Genomic DNA, 19,841 nt, shown 5'->3' on the forward strand with positions numbered 1-19,841 from the left:
AAGGTTTTCAGGTGATTCCATGATGGAACTGACTCGAGAGTCCTGCGCTCACCAAAGTATGTTTCAATCAGGGTGTGTTGGGCTTAAACATACACCAAGTTAAAACACTGTATCCACGAACAGGACCAGATACTAAGTAAAAAAGACGCGTGGCGAGTAAGTCCTAGGGGAAACACACTGAGCGCCGCGATGCAGCGCGGCGTGTGCGGGGACGCTACGCGACAACGTCGTGAATCACGACGCCCGGCACCGCGGGCTTAACGGGCTGCGCGGCGCGGGCCGCGGGGGTGACTCGCGCCGAAACCCGAGCGCCGGGTGGTGCCCGCGTCCGGACGCACGTGCGGGAAGTGCGGGCTCGGAAGGGCGCGGGGAGCAGCGCGGGTCCTGGTCGCACACGCGCTGCGCGACCTCGCGAGGGACGCTTCCTGGGGCGGAGACCCCTCACGTGCAAACCAGGCGCCTGGAGTAGCAACCCCCACCCTCCCTGCACGTCCCACTCCGAGTCCATCGACCAGCGTCACTCGGGTCTCCCCTCTCCAGGTAAGGCACCGTGGCGGCCCCGCAGCCGGTCCTCCGGCTTCGCACGCCCACGCCCACGCCCCGCGTGTTCTCCTCGGCCTCCTTAGCCGGGGACCGCGCACGAAGCACCTGCTAAGGTCTCAGCAGCGTCCCGCGCGCCGTCTCAGAGCGGCCCGCACCTCCCCCGAAGCCCCGCGCACGCCCGGGCCGCAAGGCGACCTGGGAAGCCGCTCCCAAGAGCACAAGCCCGACGCGACCCCGGGAATCCGGATCCAGGCTGCGCGTCCACCGGGCCCTCGGGCACGAGCGCGCGCCGAGCGCGGCATCGACCCCCTCGGCGCTCGGCCGGCCTGGCCCCGCCCCCTCCGCCTGGCGCCGGCCGCGGAGCGCCGATCGGCTCGATGAGCGGGGGCGCAGCTGCGGCGGAGCGGCCGACGCCGGGTGGGCGCCCGCTGGCTCGGCTCCCCACCTGCCTCCTCCTGCTCCCGGCCGCCCGGCGCCCCCCGCCCCGAGAGCTGCCCGGAGCTGGCCGGGAGCCTCAGGTACGGGCGCCCGCCTGTTCCCGTGGGGGGGGTGCGAGGAAGACGGAGGCGGAGACGACGCCCCTGCTCCCACCGTCCGCGTCGGCCTGCGAGACCAGCGTCGGGGGCCGGGGAGGGAGCCCGGGGGCAGCGGCCGGGGTGCCGCGAGGAAGGGCGACTGACGGGGCGTGCGGATGGGGGCGAGGCACGGGACGGAGGGCGCGCTGGGCGAGCGGGGCCGCGGTGGGAGCGGGGCAGCCCGAGGGGACGGGGGCTCTGGGGGCGGAGCACCGACTGGGAGCCGACCTGCTGCGACTGACGGACCGTGCGAGGCGGACGGCGCTGCCGGCTCCGGGGCCCGGTTCCCGGGTTTAAAGGGCTCGGGCGCGAACGCCGGCCGGCCGCGCTCATACTGCCCGGCAGGGGGGCGGCGTTCGCGGTCGGACGGGTGTCGGGCTCGCGTGTCCCGCCGCGGCCGCGCCGAGGCTCTCGCTTCCCCGAGGCTCAGCCGCCGGGGCTGCACGCGAGACGTGGGGAAGGGGGCGCGGGGCGTCCGGGCGGGGAACAGGGAGGCCGCTGCCCACAGTCAGGCTTTTGGGGAAATGAAGCACGTAGGGTTTTTGTTTATTTGTTTGGGTTGGGTTTTTTTGTTTGTTTGTTTTTTTTGCGTGAACTAAAACAGAAGCCAACCTTTATTAAACAACAGGTTAGGAGTGTATTCCGTGTCAAGCCACCGAGCAGAGCACGCACCACCTGCATGCATGCATGTGCCCTTTTTTGCAGGAGAAATCTTGGGTGGAGCATGGATGGATAAGTCTAATTTCTCAGCGTGGTTTATTTCTCCGAGTCGTCTGGTACAAAAGCCACCAAGTGCCCTGTAGTTCTCGGTGCCCAATTAATCTGTCTGCTGCTGTGCTGACGGTTGTTCCGTGTGTCAGACACTGGGGTCTTGCCTTCCCTGGGTTACGGGACCTGCATATCGGGCTTGCTCACCGTTAAGTTAATAGCCTCACTGTGTATTTCATAAAGAGATATTATGTAACTCTGCCTGTTAGTGGCTTTGGAGTGTCGAGTCAGCCCCTTTGTAGGGTTTACCATGTAGCTAAAATGCAGATATAATTAAAAGACGAGCTCAAGTTCTTCAGTTGCTGCCATCAGCATTTGTGTTTCCCTGCGTCCTGTTAACATGTCTGCGCGAATGAATTATTCTGAAACCAAAGTATGAGGACTAAAATGGGCCAGGCGTACGGCACAGAAATTGTGGAATGAGGAACTAGAACTGTTACAAGAATTTGGTTTTTGTTACATGTGGTTAAGTTTCTGGTTTGGAAGCATGTCTTATCAAAGAAAATTGATTTCGATTTGTCTGGACAGGAAGCCAACTTAAACTATAACTTTTGTTTGGTTTATGAAACTGTATTCTGGGCTTGTTTTTTTTTTTTCTTTTTTTTTTTTTTTTAGTGTATAACATTAACCAACAAACTGATGTCTAACTATATCGAATGGATCTTCAGTTTCTTGTGGAAGAGGAAAGAGGGCTGCTGGGTTGTCATAGGGAAAGGCTCTTTCTAGAACAGAACTGTGTGACCTGATGGGCAGGCAACTCATTGAGTAACCGTTACAACTGATCGTGCGCAGCCATTGATTAATGTAGGCCTGTGTTTCTATTTCAATGAGCAGAGTGACTAACACTGCTAGTTACTTATCTTTGCTAAGACTTAGCTTTCTCTTAGTTTTCCAGTATTTCAAAGAAGTAAAAGGAAATGCATATAAATCACTGAGCACAGTGCCAGCACACAGTAAAACACTGGGCGTACCTTAGCTATTCTTATTCATCCGTCTTCCAGTCCACGATTCTGAAAACTCATGTTTGCATATGTCAGCTTTTTCTCAAGAAAAGTTGAGGATGTTGCGTATGTACTCAAGCATTTTCCTGGAAAACCACAATTGCGTATTTGCATATAAAAGGCTGTGAGATTTTCTGTGGTGGGGGGCGGGGAAACTAGCTTTGTGGAACAATACTTACCCAAGATCCCTTTTCTTGGAACACTCAGTGCTCTGCTTCAGAAAAGGATGTTACAGTTCACAGAATTTTTTTGCATGTATTTGCTTAGACCATCCTAATTCCAGGCAGAAACCTAGAAAGCATTATTTTACAGATGAGGACCCTGAATCACTGTTCAAGCAACTAACTACAAGTGAGAACTGGAAGTGTTTCGCTGTCTTCTAACTCCGAGTTAAAATCCTAAAGCATTTAATGTCTCCTTTTCAGGGAAGCACGTGCTATTTTTCCCCTTTCCTGCACATACAGTCTTTTTCATTTTATAAAGACTTCGTCACTGATTCCCTTAACATGTCCTAAGAAAGTTACATCCGTTTTCTCATGGTTTTAATGATTTCTCTTGTATTGAAGCCTAGCATGGAGGCCGTGCACCCTCCCTGGAGTGGAGCAACTGAGAAGAGAGTAGTGGAAGTCAGAGAAGTGAAGGAAGCCCCATCATACAGGGCCTGTACTCTGTTGTTGTAAGTGCTTTACTTTATACCCACATGTCTCGTATCTGATGTAATCTATTTTCTCTTTAAGGTGGTGAGTACTTAGTCTGCTGGGAAGTAGAAGAGTACTTCTAGAGCAAGAAATATGCCTCCCAAGTTCAAGCGCCACCTAAATGATGATGATGTCACTGGTTCTGTGAAAAGTGAAAGGGTAAGTTCAGAAGCTTAAGCTTTAAAATAGTAATATTGCTGACTGTACTGTTCTTTTTGTTGGAGTTTGCTGCTGTATCTTTTCTACCTCTTTTTCCCATCTTTTGTTTAACATTGGTTTTCGGTGAATTTCTTGTAAACAGATACTGCCTGGAATTTTTTGAACTCTGCCCACGTATAGTTTTTGTTTATAAGGGGAAAACTCAAGCCATTCCCACGGATTATGACTGATACACCCAGGTTCTCTGCACTAGCTGGTCCCCCTGCTGGCGGAGAAGACTCGTCACACTGGTCTATTCGGGCTCTTTGTTATCATTTGGATCTCAGCTTCAATTTCACCTCTTGCAAGTGATTTTCCATGACAACCTAGTCTCATTGAAGCCACCCCGTCGCTTTCTGTCCCATCACTGTTTTCATTCTCTGCATAGCAGTTATCACCATCAGATATTTTTCTGTCAGAGCTCAGATCTTGTCTGTATTGTTCAAAGCTGGTGCTTGGTAGTTAGAACAGTGCCTAGCATGTGAAGATTCTCAAGCATATTTGTTCAATGACTACTGAACAGAGAGATGGGACGGCAGGAGGAAGGAGAAAGGACTCACTCCTTCCTGATGGAGTTCCACACTCCCATACCCACTTCAGTGACTTTTCTGCCCTGTGGTCAGTCATGGGATTCCAGTAACAATAGCATTTTCTTCAGAAAGTCTGCAGATGTGGTTCTATGTCTTTGAGCTTCCAAGGAAGCATGTGTAATTCCTCTTCCCTCCTCTGGAAGCTTGGAGTTAAGAAATTTCACCAGGATAGAACTTGTTACTCTTCCCTAACAGTTTGTAAGCCCTCTGAATCTGAAACCTCACGTCTTTTTTTTTTCTGTCTTCCTTTTTTTGACAGAGAAATCTTTTGGAAGATGACTCAGATGAAGAAGAGGACTTTTTTCTGTAAGTTTTTTTTACAGCGTTATTGGGATGTAATTGACATATAATAAAATGTACATAAAGTGGACAATGTGAGTTGTGACATACATACTGTAAACCTGTGAAATCATCACCAAAATCAAATACTGAACATAGCCATCACCTCAGAAGTTTCCTTGTACCCCTTGGCAGTCCGTCATTCTCCCAACGCCCAGGCAGCACTGACCTGCTTTCTATCACTACAGTTTGTATTTTCTAGACTTTTTTTTTTTTATAAATGGAACTACACATTATGTCTTCTTTTAAAACACTGGCTTAATTCACCCTGCACAATTATTTTGAGATTCATCCATGGTATCGCACGTATCATTAGTTTGTTTCCTTTTATTTCCGAGAAGTATTCCATTGTATGAATGCACTGCAGTTCATTCATCCATTCACTTGTAAATGGATGGGTACTTGGTGCAGTTCTGTGTTCCTTCTAGTATAAATAAGGCTGCTAGAAACATTTCCGTACACATTTTTGTGTGAACATGTGCTTTCACTGCTCTTAGATAAATCCTTAGGAGTGGAATGGCTGACAGATGTTTACAGCTGTTTTCCAGAGTGGTGTCCCACCAGCATCGAGCATCGAAAGAGCTCTCGATGCCCCAGTTCCTTATCAGCCCTGCGTACATCACTCTTTCATTTTAGCCATTCTTGTGGGTGTGGAGTGGTGTCTCCTTACGGTGTTCATTTGCATTTCCCTAACGACAAATTATGTTGAACGTCTGTTCTTTTAAGGCATATTTTCCATCCCCATATCTTTTAGATGAATTACCTGTTAAAATGTTTTGCCCAATTTTAAATTTGTCTTCTTATTAAGTTGTAAGGGTTCTTTATGTATTCAAGATACAAATTTTTTGTCAGATACATGCTTTACAAATGTTTTCTCCCAATTAGTATAACTTAATCTTTTCATTTTCACATGAGTATCTTTTGAAAAATCAAAGTTTTGATTTTGATAAAATCAATTGATTATTTTCTTTTATTGTGTTTGCTTATTTAAGAAGTCTTTGCTAAATTCAAGGTCACTGAAATTTTCTCCTATGTTTTCTTGTAGGAGTCTTACAGTTTTGGCTTTTCCATTTAGGCCTCTAATCTATTTTAAGTTAATTTGTATATATGGTTGAGGATAACCGTGGAGGGGGCTATCCGATTGTTCCACCGCCATTTGATGAAAAGGTTGTCCTTTCCCCATTGAATCGCCTTGATACTTTGTCAGAATTAGTTGCCCTGATCAATTCTTTGCAGCTATGATTAGAAAGGACTCCCTCACAGACCTAGGTTTGTATTTTCAAAATCAGGAAGGATGACATTGTTCAAGAGTTTTCTCTGGAGATTGATTGGGAGGGGGGCAGGGTTGCCTAAGAGAAAACATTTACCTCCCTCTTTGTTGTAATGTAACTTTTTGTAGAGACTTTTTTCCCCAGATAAAACGATTTTATAAGAAAGAATTGACAGCCATGAAGCAATGCACAAAAAGAGCCTACAGGATAGAAAACAAATCCAATAACAGAAAATAGTAGTATTTTTCTCAGGAAGGTCGATGAATTGGGAAGATTTCCTATAGGTGACAAGATTTACAGAGTCAAAAAGCTCACTGCTCACAGTGCCAATTACTGGGAGAAGCTTTAGGCTACAGCAATAGCTACCTGTCAAAAAGGAACTCAGTATTGAAAAGAAGGCCAGATGCTTTGGTTATATGAAATGATTACCTGAACGTAAGTTAGCTACTCTTGTGGGAAACACTCTCCCGGCCAACACGCACCACTGGAGGTCCACTCCCAAGTAATGATATATCTCATCCAAAGGCCTGACAACAAAACGGGCTGCTTGTTCAAAATGCAACTTCCACACGCTATGGTTTTGTCTGTGTTGAAAGGGAGAGAAACCAAATAAAGTTCTTGAAATAATTTTTAAAAACTAGGCAACAGTATTCACAATAGCCAAAAGTTGGAAGCCACCCAAGTGTTCATCACAGATGAGTGTGGGTAAACAAAATGCGATATAAACATACAATGGAATATTCCTCAGTCTTAAACAGGAAGGAAATTCTGACATGCGCTATAACATGGATGATCCTTGAAGACATTATGTTAAGTGAAAGAAGCTGGTTACAAAAGGATAAATGTTACACGATTCCACTTATATGAGGTACCTAAAGTAGTCAAAGTCATGGAGACAAAGTAGCATGGAGGTTAGGGTGGGGGGGCTGAGAGGAGAGGGGAATGGGGAGTTAGTGTTTAATTGATACAGAACCTATTTGCTTTGGAGTTTTATGGTTTATACCTTATTCTCTATCATTAGAAGAATGGTAATTTCTTAAAATATCCAAAACTTTTCATTTCTAGAATATTAAAATTCGTTAAAATGTGATACAGCGCTCAACTATAATAGAGAAGTAATAATTTGAGAAATGTCGGTGTTTTCATAGACTCTTACATTTCCTTTTAGCCATGTTGGTAAGTTTAAGATGAATCATCAAGAAACATACATTAAAAATATTAGTGTTTGGAATGGATTTTTCTCTGTATCCATCCCTGACAATCAGCATTTCGTTATAGCCCAAATTCAAGGTGAATTGTACGTTTAGTGTTCTATGATGATTATAAAGCTGTTCGTATTCACTGGTACCTTAGTTATTATGGTACTTCAAAGTTTAATCATTAGAACATCCTGTGTGTAACTGAGGACTATATAAACCCTAACTTTTCTGAAAGTTAATAACGTTCAGAAGAATTCGGTTAGTTGGGGCCAGCACTAAGTACCAATGAAGTATAGACATGATTACATATTCAGTTCCAACAATACCAATAAAATGTGGTTCCTTACAAATGACTGATCCATGTTTAGAATTCAGCTTGATTGTGTGTTTTCTGTTTTTGTTTGTTAATCCTCTCATTAATACGCACCTGGTATTTTGTTTTCAGAAGGGGACCATCTGGACCAAGATTTGGACCTAGAAATGATAAAATTAAGCAGTAAGTTTCTGAGATACTCATTTGTTTAAATGGTTATCATATCTCCTGTGGACCAGGGATGGGTAAACTATAGTCTCTGAGCCAAATCTGGCTGCCACCTATTGTCTGTAAAGTTTTATTGGAACACAGCCATGCCTATTTGTTTTCTTATTGTCTGTGGCTGCTTTCAAACTGCAATGGCAGATTTGAGTAGTTATGGCAGAGACCTGATGGCCCACAAAGTCTAAACTATCTATAATCTAACTGGCCCTTTATAGAAAAAATTTGCTGAGCCCTGATGCAGACAAAATATAACTCCTGGGTTTTAAAAACCTAGTAATTCTTTTCACAAAGCTACCTCTGAATGATAGCTAAGGAAATGTAATACCTGGTTGTTGGTTTTTCTTAACTTGATTACCTTATGTCAAATCCATTTAGTTAGCATAATTGTGCCATGTTGTTGAGCTACTTTCCCTAGGTTAATGATACTCTAGTATGAATTAATCTGGAATTTTATGAGTTCTGTTCCAATTAATCTGCCTATTTCCATGGAGCCTTTTGTTTGTAGATTCTAGGACCATAACTATTTCTTCAGTTACTTGTTTTTTTGAGGACTAAATTTCCTGATTTATGTTTATTATTATAACATATAATATTTCATTTTTTTACATGTAACATCTCAAATTATTTGAGCAGAAGAGCAAAATAAAATAAATCATTTTTAAGGAAAGTTTTTTTTCAAGTACGGTTGTCATACAATTTTATATTAGTTTCAGACGTACAACATAGTGATTAGACATTTATATACATTACAAAGCAATCACAGTGAGTCTAATGCCCAGGTGACGCCAGTTATTACAACATTACTGACTGTCTTCCCTATTTTCTACTTTATATCCCTGTGACTATTTTCCTAACGGGCAATTTGTACTTCTTAATCCCTTCACCTTTTTCACCCATTCCCCTAACCCCCCTACCATCTGGCAACCTTCAACTTGTTCTCTGTCTCTATGAATTTGTTTGTTTTGTTTGTTCACTTATTTTGATTTTTAGATTCCACATATAAGTGAAGTCATATGGTTTTTGTCTTTTTCTGTCTGACGTATTTCACTTAGTATAATACCCTCAAGGTCCATCCATGTTGTCACAAATGGCAAGATTTCATTCTTTTTTATGGCTGAGTAATATTCCATTGTATAAGTATGTACCCCATCTTCCTTATCCATTTGTCTATTGATGGACACTTAGGTTGCTTCCAGATCATGGCTATTGTAAATAATGTGGCACTGAACATACATCTTTTCAAATTAAGTGTTTTGAATTTTTTAGATAAATACCCAGAAGTGGAATTTCTGGGTCATAGGGTAGTTCCATTTTTAATTTTTGGAGGAACCTCCATACTGTTTTTCATAGTGGCGGCACCAGTCTACATTCCCACAAGCAGTGCACAAGGGTTCCTTTTCCTCCACATCCTCACCAACACTTGTTTGTTGATTTATTGATGATCGACATTCTGACAGGTGTGAAATGATACTGTGATTTTAATTTGTATTTCTTTGGTGATTAGTGACGTTGAGCATCTTTTCATATGTCTATTGGTCATCTGTATGTCCTCTTTGGAGAAATGTCTCTTCAGGTCCTCTACCCATTTTTTAACTGGATTATTGGTTTATTTGGTGTTAAGTTTTAGGAGTTGTTTATATATTTGGGATATTAACCCCTTATTGATGTATCACTGGCGAATATCTTCTACCATGCAGTAGGGTGTCTTCGTTTTGTTGATGGTTTCCTTCACTGTGCAGAAACTTTTTAATTTGATATTTATGTATTTTTTCTTATGTTTCCCTTACCCGAGGAGACACATCAAAATATATACATGGATATATATCAAAATATATATCAAAATATATACATGTATATATACATGTATCAAATATATACATGTATCAAAATATATACATGGATCAGTCACCTTTTCACCATTGCTTATGATGTTAGCTGTGCATTTGTCAAATATGGCCTTTATATACCTTGAGGTATGTTTCTTCTATCCCTACTTTGCTGAGCTATTTCAATCATGTCTAATGAAAGTTCCAATAGTTATAAAATTCTCAAAAGAACAATAAATAACTTTTTTAATCTTATTTTTAAACTAGTGTTCAGAATCAGGTGGATGAAGTTATTGATGTCATGCAAGAAAATATTACAAAGGTAATTGAAAGAGGGGAGAGACTAGATGAACTACAGGATAAATCAGGTACAGATATTTCATAAATTTCTTGACATTACTAATCTATGTTTTAATAATTTACTTCTACTTTTCTAGCCAAAGTTTTGGAATCTTGACTTAGGAAATGATATTTTGTTTTTAACTTTATGATTTTAATGTTTTAACTTGAGCTCTCTTTACTTTGAATCTTGCTGTTGCATTGTTTCTTTAATTGGTCAGTTGTTGAAGAGTTAGAGTTATGTTTTTCTTTTGTCTCACGTTGATGTGTTTTGTATTTCTGATCATCTCAAGGAGGAGAAATGTAATCACTTCTTTTCAACACGTGTTTCAAAGTTACCTGATACTTTTATCGTATGCTTTCTCTGGTAACTTAGTAACCTTTCTTTACTGACAGATGTTAGTCTCTGTATTTATAACAGTTCCTGGCACATACTAGATACTCAAATATTGTTTAAATGATGAATGGCTGAATATCTGATTATTCCTTGACAGACTTGTTTAACCAAGGAAACTTATTTAACCACTTTTAAAATTCATATTGTTTTGCTTCTAAAGCAGTCACTTTTGGTATCTCCTAAGAATCTAACCTTCTCCACATGTGATTTTTTTTCTGTAAATGTGCCAAGTAATTGAATTTTCAAAAGTATTTTGTTACCAGAATTCATAAGTTTATTTGAAAGAGTTGAGGCCCTGGGAAGATTTCTCTTAATCTTATTATCAAAATGAACTGAGCAAATTGACCTGCAGCCATTTTTTTGCCTTTTTTAAAAAAAAAAAAATACAGAATGCCAAGAGTTTGTGGGTAGAAAAGGAAAATGTTGCTTTCATGTTTAAAGGGGAATACATTTGCAGAAGTAGAAATCAATGTATTCTTTGTGTGACTAGACCGGAGAACCCTGTTATGTGATTTAATCCTTCTCTCCTTCTTCTATGTGATGTAGAAAGCTTATCGGATAACGCAACTGCTTTTAGCAACAGATCCAAACAACTTCGAAGGCAGATGTGGTGGCGTGGGTGCAAAGTAAGTGCATGAGCAGATGCTGTGCGGGTGGGCGAGCGCCTTCAACAACAGGAGTTAGGAGGCTGTAGGCTGTAATCCCCGTGAGGACACACACCGCGGCTGCCTTTCCATTGGGTCTTCCGAACGGGCCAGGGTAGCAAGTCAGTCAATGTTTGTTGAATGAATTAATAACTCTTGAGACAGAAATCACTGAAGGAGTCCAACAATGCCTAATATGATGTTTCCATGAATTTCCTCATAGCAAGAGATCTACGTTTTGTTAGTAATTCAGTTACCTCTAAACTTAAATATTAATTTCTTATAATTCCTCATAAGCACTTTTGGAACAGCCGATGGCACTACACAGAGATGTTAAAAAGATAAATGGAAGCTAAAGGAAAATATTATTGGGTGTTTCTGTTTGTTTTTACAAAACAAACTTTTTTTTGGTTTTTGTTTTTTACAAAAAAAGGGGGGGAAGGAAGCAGTTTATGTGTCAGAATCCATTATGGCAAATGTGGCTAAGGGAAAAAAAATCCCACTATCCCTCATTATTCAGAGAAATAAGAAATAAGAGAAATGTTTAACAAGAAAAAATACGAGAGTTGTTATATACTAATGTATTCCTGCAAAACATTTTATAGAAATGAATTTACTTCTTAAATCAAATATGGCTATTACTCATTAAACAGGAAATGTTTCTTTTAAGATTTTATAGCAAATTTTATGGCATTTGAGCAAATCTTTTTTTTTTCTTCCTGATTCTGTATATCATTTTTGGCTTTGTTGACAATATTAGACATAAACTCGTTATTTTTAATCGCTCATTTTCAAGTTTAGTAATTATAGTTTCTAAATTTGACTGACATATACCAAGGATTTCCTCCAAGATTTGCCTTGGATTTGCTTCTTTTTGTCTGTCTACCTGTTGAAACTCTTGCTTTCAGAAATAGAACTTAGGAAATACTTCTTATTGCTCCCCATGCTAGAATGTAAATTTTTCGTTTTAAATTCTTTATTCTTTAGATTATAAATCTTACATTTTATTTAAGTTTTCTATGTCTATAGAAGTTTTCTATCTCATAGACTAATTTGGAAGAATAAAAGGTCCATAAGGCAGCCACCTCCTCTCCCCACAGGTGAGCCATTCACGCAGGCACAAAAAGATAATCGTAATGGCAAATTGATACGTATTTTGGGTGAAGTTGAAAACTACCGTAAAATTCGAAATTACTTTCGAAATTACTTTCAGGTTAAAAAAAAAGCAACAAAGCTTCCCCATATCCTCTGAATCACTTTGTCATCCCTAAAATACTTCATCGTTTATAGAATAACGTGGACCCAGACAGCTACTGAAAGTGGACTTCTACCCATCTGATCTGAGTCTGACTCTGCATTTTTTGTTTCTCCAAATTGCAAAACTTCCCTGTATTCTCTTGGTCACTTTGTTCTTGTCATAAATGTAAGGCCACTAAAATGTCACCAGCATTTCTATTTTAGAAACATTTCATTGGCTACTTCTGGTTGCTATTTGTGATACTCACAGAATGTTTCCTGTGTTTTTAATAACTTGTATCTTTTTTGCTGAATGAACCATCTTTAATCAGTTTGCTGTGAAAATGTTTGATGAAAATAAGACTTTCATTTGAATTCACCAGGAAAATCAAATCAATTTATAATTTATGCATTTTGGGATTAAACGAGGAGTATGACAATATTATAAAGAGAAATGATGTGAGCTTAAAACATTAAGCAGCTGAAGGTTTCTCCTCTCCACTATAAAACTGGCACCCAGAATGCTCTTAGGCAAGTTTTTTATTACATAAGGTTATTCATGAAGAATCTACATTCTCTTCCCCAAAATGGAGATAAAAATGCCGAGAAGTAAGGGGAGCAAAAACTAACAGAATTCTCACATACTCTGAGAATACGCATAAGTGCTGTGAAAAATGCTGCCTATACTGTGTGTGTTAAATCATTTGTATTGGATGCTGATGTTATTGATCATATCCTGACGCTTGTTAACAGAGTTGGTAAAATATACTTTTCCTGGTCTTGTATTAGAAATAAATGTTAGAAATCATAGACAAGAGTCCAGGCCCATGACAGCTCTGATGGGTACTATTAGCTGTGCAGTCCAGCCGTGAACAATACAATCCAGGCAAGCAAAACCCTCAGGTTTGGGGAACTCTGATTATTAACAAAAAGATACCAATAGCCAGCAAGTTCATATGAGAAAAAATTAGAAAACCTTTCCAGGGATGAACCTATTTGTTCATTGATGAGTAAGTGTAATTAATGTAAATAGCACAAGACATAGTCACGTGAATCAAGTCAAGATTAATACAACTTTCTTATGCTTTTTGTGTGTTGCAGATTAAAGCTATCATGGCTTTGGTTGCTGCTGTCCTTTTGTTGGTGATTATCAGTAAGTATTTACTGGATTATTAATTTGGGGGAATATCATTTGTTTTGGAGTTCATTTTAATTCATTTTTATATTATCTAGTATGACTGTCAGACTTGAGTAATGATTTTTGACTCAAGTCAACAGCTCTTAACCTAGAATCTATAGATCTCTGAAAGTACTATTAAATTGTATGTAAACGCAGGGCTGAGTCATTTGTTTGAGGCCAAATATGGCTATAATTGCACCCAGGACCATAAAACTCATTTTCTGTTTATTATTAACATTCAGGTTTAGCAGCCTGCATTTCATAATGTTGGACAAATCTAGATAAAAACTGTCATCTGGAGAATTTTTGTTTTGTTTTTGTTCTGGGTTTGAGGTTGATTTCAGTCATGAAAGCATACTTAATATTCTTTTTAAAGTCAGGTCATTTTAATATCTCCTTTTCTCCAAGGCCTGTTGACCTATGTTCATGGAAGTTTGGAAAGTGTCGCAAAATAACCATTTGAAAATTTCCATGGTGATATTCTCTTTTTACACAGAACAGAGTTTGTTACAGAGAAATAGAGTTGCTCCTCATCCATATTATGGGTTCTGGATTTGCGAATTCACCTGCTAGCTCACACTGATTTGTAATCCTGAGGTGCTTTGCAGTCCCTGGCAGAGGGGTGCAGACCGGTGAAACATTTGAGTCCCTAATGAGCGCATTTCCTGCTGATGTCTAATGAAGCTATGCTCTGCTTTCTTGTTTCTACTCTCATAGAGTAAACAAGTGTCCCTCAAAGCATTCAGTGCCACGTTTTTCACACTTTTGTATGTTTTGTTGTCATTTCACTGTTTAAAATAGTCCCAAGTGCAGTGCTGAAGCACCATCTAGTGTTGTTAGGTACAAGAAGGCTGTGATGTGCCTTGAGGAGAAAATAGGTGTGTTAGGTAAGCTTCGTTCAGGCCTTATGGTGCTGTTGGCAACGACATTCATGCTAACGAATCAACTGTGTATTAAATACGGGCGTCTATAAACAGAAACGCACATAACAGAAGGTTACACACTGACTGGCTGACAAAAGGTTGTGCCCAGAGGCTCATGGGAATTTAACCCTGTGTTTCTCCTGTGATTAGTGGTTTAGTGTTAATGGTTTAGTAAACACTAATTCAGTGTTGGTGTTTGTGGTGACTTCATAGAACATACCGACTGCAAATACCAAGGATCTACCATGGTGGTGGTAAACACAAAAACTTGCATGCCTGAAAGCCTCTCAAAAGGAAAGGGTTTATTGAGCCAAATGGTAGCCGCAAAAGGACCAGGTCCTGGAACATGCAATCTAAACCACCAACAGCAGGGCTCGTTGGAGAAGACAGCGTGTCCGCTGTCCTGGAGTTGATGGGCTCTTTTGTGATGGGCTCTTTGTTGTGCTGCAATGGAGGCAGCAACGTTACTAGCGATGGTTCCTAAGGAAGTAGATTGTCACGTGTGTATTCATGAGATGCAACACCCCACCCGCTATGGAAGAAAAGCTCTCCCAAAAGAGTGGGTTTGGTATACTCTTTTCAAGGGAGATTTCCAGCACTTGTGAGGGACAGGGAAATTCTGATTAAGAAGTTATCTTCCTATGCCTGAGTAAGAGTAACAGTTGTAATGAATATACACATATAGATCCTTCTCATCTTCTAATGACAGTAGTGACTTAAAACAGGCAATCAAAACACAAGGGAGTTGACCAGCATAGCCTGACCAGAATTATCAGTACTCCGAAGGACAAGGTTTCTATAGCAGTCAGAAGTATAGCAATCAGCAGTACCGTACAGCTCAGTACTTCAGGTTTATACAGGCCTGGTCTAGACCTTGGGCAGAAGCAGTCTACTTTGAGATGTCAGCAGCTTCTCTTCCTGGTCAGGCGAAGATTGAGGTCAGAGAGGGTGTACCGGACCATTCAGGTGGATTGGCCTTTCCTGAGTGGGCAGCAGGGGTCCAGGAAGGACCTTTCCAGTGGGGCTGCAAAAAACTCTTTTGGAGATGTCTTTTCCAGGAATCTCTCTGAAGCTAAAACATGAAGGCAGAAAGCATCAGAGTAAAACAATGACCATCTGTGAAAGTCTGTGAAAGACTTTCTGTTTTAGAAAGACTAAAACTGACCTGGGTAAAGATCTGATTACAACACAGTTGACAAAGAGATTTGCTTTTCTCTGCAACACACACCATTTTTAAGATAGTGACTAGAATTACAAATGAAAACATATCAGGGCATTGTGGATTCTTAGACATTTTATATAATTTTGAGAACATTCATGTTAATAACAGTATGTACATACAGACAGAATTATTTTTTGTTTGACAATGCTTCCCATGTAATTTTAGCAAATCAAATAGGCCTAATTAGTTTAATTTCCCCCTTTTATAAAGAGAGAGAACTTTTTTTTGAAATGTTTCAGAGATCCTCCTACAAAATCTCAGTTAACTTTCAGACTTAAATTTTTGGGACATTTGTCAAACATATCAAAAGTTTTAAAACATTTGGTCAAATAGGATCGTAAGTCACTGTGAAACTACTTATTTAATCATGGTGACAAATTGAAGACTTTGCAAGCGAATACAGAAAGTTAAATAGTTGTGAGCAAAACTTAGCTCTTTTACTGTTAAGACTCGGTTTACTTTTTAGCAAAGACTTGATGTTACAGAGAATAGGAAATAATCTTAATAAAACATGAAACCCTTGCTTTTAAAAAAATAATAATTTCTTACTAAGAGTATACCAGTAGTACAGGAAAACTGTCCTTATAACAGAGAGAAACCCAAATTCTGATATTGAATCAGCTTACTTTTGCTATTTGGATTTATTTACTTAAATTTATTTTAATCTTATTTAGCTTGACCACACAAAGTTTCTCAAGATTGTTTTTCCACAAACCTCTACCTTACCTTGTCCAATTTAGTTTCTCTTCATATTCATTTAGAAATAACCAACTTATTAGGACAAACCATTTTTAAACAATTTTCTCAAAAATGCATTCCATACCTTAATGCCTTCTTTTACTGAAAACATTATTTTTCAGATTCATTAGAATTCTCAATCCTTAGAAATCTTATAATGATAGCTAAAAAGTAAGCACTTGGCCTCTTATGGTTTACCCAAGTTGCAGAGTGCAAAGCGGGGAGGCTCCACATGTCAATCAAAGAATGCATTCTGATGTCCCTGAGAGGTTTGGAATTCTCTCTTTAAGGGAGGGCCCTGGATGTGGACTTCTAGTTTTTTCTTAACGGCCATTAGAGTTTTAAATGATTTTGGCTAAGTTGGTCCATTTTATTAAAAAAGCACAAGAGGAGGGACCAGTTGTGTGTATATATAATTAGCTAGGGTTCCAATTAATACACTTCTTTGTTATTGCTTAGTATGTTTAATCTCTGATTTTGACTGTAAAAAGATTAATTATGCCAAATCACAAGTGGCTGCCCTTTTCAGGGAATTGCAAAGACTTGTCAGCTTTAGTAAGGTCAACCCTTTTAGATAACAACATACACGATTCCGCCCCATATTTCTTATACATGTAGCACCAGCCGGGGTTCCTGAAGAGGGGCTGGGGGAGTTTTGGGGTTCTGACTTCCCATGATGTCAAAGTTTTGTTCTTGATCGACCGAGGCCGAGAAGCTGTTTGGGTCTGAAATGTGCTGCTTCTGAGGGCTGCTTCCTACGGGTCTGTTGCTACTGTGTCACGTGTCTCAGAGCGGCCTGAGCACCACGTGATATGCATGGGGGCTCGACGTTCGGGGTGACCAAGCCCTTACGTGTACCATCCAGACAAGCCACAAATATTCCTTCTAACCCAGAAACTGGGGGTATGCTTTTCTGTTGGGTGCCCTGTGAGGCACTACATGTCTTGGACAACGAGTCCAGACACTTCTGCAAAGATTTCTGGTCACCTGGAAACACCCCTGAGAAGGCCAGAGAAACAGTGGTTTCTTTTCTTTGGAGTGGAAATTACCCTCATCTAATTTCAGAGCTAAGCTAACAGCGTTGGTCAACCAAAAGTGAAAATGCTAACTGTAATTGCATCCAATAGCCTCAAGATGTCACTATGAGCTCAGTTTTATCTCAAAAAAAACCCCTCAAAAACTGACACACGTACTGGTGAATAACAGAAAAATAATAAAGCTGACTTGAGGGGTGTCTCCTCAGAGACTCACAAATACCACACATCCCACATAGCCTCCTATGGATGTTTTGTTGAGGGATTACCCTTGCTCGCCCAACCAGGGTGTTGGGTGCACAATCCAAGGCTTTGGAGGGGCCAAATAGGAGGCACTCACCTTGGTATAATAAGTCACAGTGGCACTGCTCTGGATGTCACACTCGTCCTGAGGGAGTCTCGTCCTTTTCTGCTCCTTCGAAGATAGAATACCACTCCTGAAAAGATATGTTAAACAAAAAACTTAACACGGCCAAAAGCTTTTCATAAAGATTTTATTGAATCACATGCTAGCCAGAAAAGGACCAGGGCCTGGGGCCTGCGATCTAAATCACCAGCAGTGTTAACTGATTTCCCTCTCCTGTCCCTTCTATCCTCCAGTCCACTGTAGTTCAATTTAGGACCTCTCAGAATTTTCTCCTTTCAGTGGACAATTTGGAAAATGTGGAATAGCATAAAGAAGAAAATTAAATTCAACTGTAATCTTACCAGAGAGATAGCTACTGTTAATATAACTACTATGTAAACTTCAAGTCTTTTCCTATTAATATATAAATGTTTTTCAAAAAACTAAGGTTATATGCATACTTTCTTATTACTATGCTGTAAATATATTCCCACATTATTACATATTTTTAAAATACCTTAGCATCTGTATGCTAAGGTTGTGCCATAATCTGTTTGATCAAAATGCCACCGTTAGAGGTGTAGGTTGTTTTGTGATATTTTTGCTTCTCCGTTCCCATTTGTTAGCTCTCATCTCAGCGAGTTCAGTCTTCATTACCTGTTTCCACAAGTGGACACAGCTACATTTAGGAATATTGTTTCTAACATGACATAATGAATCTAATTCTGACGTGTTCCTTTTCCATTTCTTTCTCTTGCAGTTCTTATAGCTGTGAAATACCGCACTTGATTTGATGACAGAGATCTTCATTAAACAGAATCTGGGACAATAATAATAATAAAAGATTGCTGCATAATTTAAATGAAACCCATGTGTATAGCTTTCAAAACTTCTTTTTCAAGAAACAAAGAGGCAAATATCACTTCAAATTGGAGCATTGAGAATGTCTGTTGTTTTCTTCCCTTCTAGCAAAATGTGCTTTTAATAATTATGTTTACGGCGAAGACAACCAGCCTCTATTTTGCCATATTCCAAGGATCTAATTTGAAATTAGATACTTGCCAGTTTGTGATTTGTGTCTGTAGTTAAACACTGATAATGATGTTTCATACTGTTGCTTTAATGGCATAAGGACTTGCATTCTTGCAGTAAGTTGGGGGCCTATGTAGAAAACCAGATCGTTACGCTTAAAAGAGATGCTTAACCAGTCCATCAATATTTGCAAGATTTTTCTCACAATACAATTGCTTTGCAAGCAATTTCCACATGTTTGTGGGTATAACAAAAGCTGTATTGTAAATGTTGCTGCCTTCCGCTAGAACTAAAAACATTCCAGTAAACCTATTTTTGATTGTGTAAAGGAATGTGTAGTAATCTTTTGGCATTTGAATTATGGAAATGGGAAATTTAAACACTGTGAAAAGCATGGTATGTCACCATGAAACGAGGTAATAAAATTATTGGAGAACGTCATTGGAGTTTTTCAAAATGACCAACATGTAGCCACAAGCCACGGTCCAGTCTCTTTTTCCATTGGCCTCCACTAAGGAGGGACCAGTCCTAATGTGAGTGAACGAAATCCACGGGTAACTTGTTCCCTAATTTTATTTTCGCTAATAGCTTTCCTCTTTAACTTCAACTAACCCTTATACCAGAAGCACTGAAAGTAGCAAAGTCACCTGCTTAGAATTTGCTACTTTGTGTTCCCTGATCACCCACCCCCCTGGGAGATACATGTTGTACCATCAAGTGTCAGATCAGCCCACAGTGACAAACAGAAGTCAGGTTCCTGGTGGTCATCAGTCGGTCTCTAAGCATGTGCTAGCGTCACCATTAGCCAAGCTCGGTCTGTTTTCATAATAACAATAAAATGCCTTGTTGCCTTTAAAATGTGCTAACCTCCTTGGGTTGTGTAAAAAGTCAGAGTGAAAATACACAGTCCTCTAATGTGTCGGAAGCTTTTATAGTGAAGGTAGCGGTTCTGTAGCAACTTGTGCATATGAGTATCTTGACACATAAAGGTAACTCTAAATTTGAAATGGGATTAATAAGGAAGAAACAGTATTTAACTGGGGGGGAGGGGTGTCCTGGATAGCTTTTACTTCTTTGGTCGTTTTAATTCGAAATGTACAAAACATCGAATTTTCTTTTTAGTTCTACAGGATGAGCACTAAAAGGAAAAAATGTTCTGTTTAGAATGGAGAGAAATTGGGAGGAAGCAGAGTAAGAGATACTC

General features: G+C 40.4%; 1 protein-coding gene across 3 annotated transcripts; it reads left to right on the top strand.

The window, feature by feature from the left end:
- Positions 1–223: 223 nt before the first annotated feature.
- VAMP4 (vesicle associated membrane protein 4) lies at positions 224–19,078 on the top strand. Of its 3 annotated transcripts, none has more exons than XM_081026140.1 (8): positions 224–540; positions 3,625–3,744; positions 4,633–4,679; positions 7,628–7,678; positions 9,814–9,914; positions 10,829–10,908; positions 13,264–13,315; positions 18,366–19,078. In XM_081026140.1, the coding sequence occupies exons 2-8, from the start codon at positions 3,679–3,681 to the stop codon at positions 18,392–18,394; spliced, it is 426 nt and encodes a 141-aa protein (XP_080882266.1). In that variant the 5' UTR covers positions 224–540; positions 3,625–3,678; the 3' UTR covers positions 18,395–19,078. The 3 variants fall into 3 exon arrangements, with proteins under 3 accessions (XP_080882266.1, XP_080882265.1, XP_080882267.1); XM_081026139.1 differs by lacking the exon at positions 224–540 and adding an exon at positions 757–1,061; XM_081026141.1 differs by lacking the exon at positions 224–540 and adding an exon at positions 2,774–2,953.
- The last annotated feature ends 763 nt before the right edge of the window (positions 19,079–19,841 follow it).

This window comes from Rhinolophus hipposideros (assembly GCF_964194185.1).
Source record: "Rhinolophus hipposideros genome assembly, chromosome: 19".
Taxonomy (NCBI): Eukaryota; Metazoa; Chordata; class Mammalia; order Chiroptera; family Rhinolophidae; genus Rhinolophus; species Rhinolophus hipposideros.

Excerpts from the sequence above, each read along its gene's own strand:
- VAMP4 (XM_081026140.1), top strand. The coding sequence starts at position 3,679 with ATGCCTCCCAAGTTCAAGCGCCACCTAAATGATGATGATGTCACTGGT. Across the intron at positions 3,745-4,632 it reads GTTCTGTGAAAAGTGAAAGG|AGAAATCTTTTGGAAGATGA; the intron begins GTAAGTTCAGAA and ends TTTTTTTGACAG. Across the intron at positions 10,909-13,263 it reads TGTGGTGGCGTGGGTGCAAA|ATTAAAGCTATCATGGCTTT; the intron begins GTAAGTGCATGA and ends TGTGTGTTGCAG.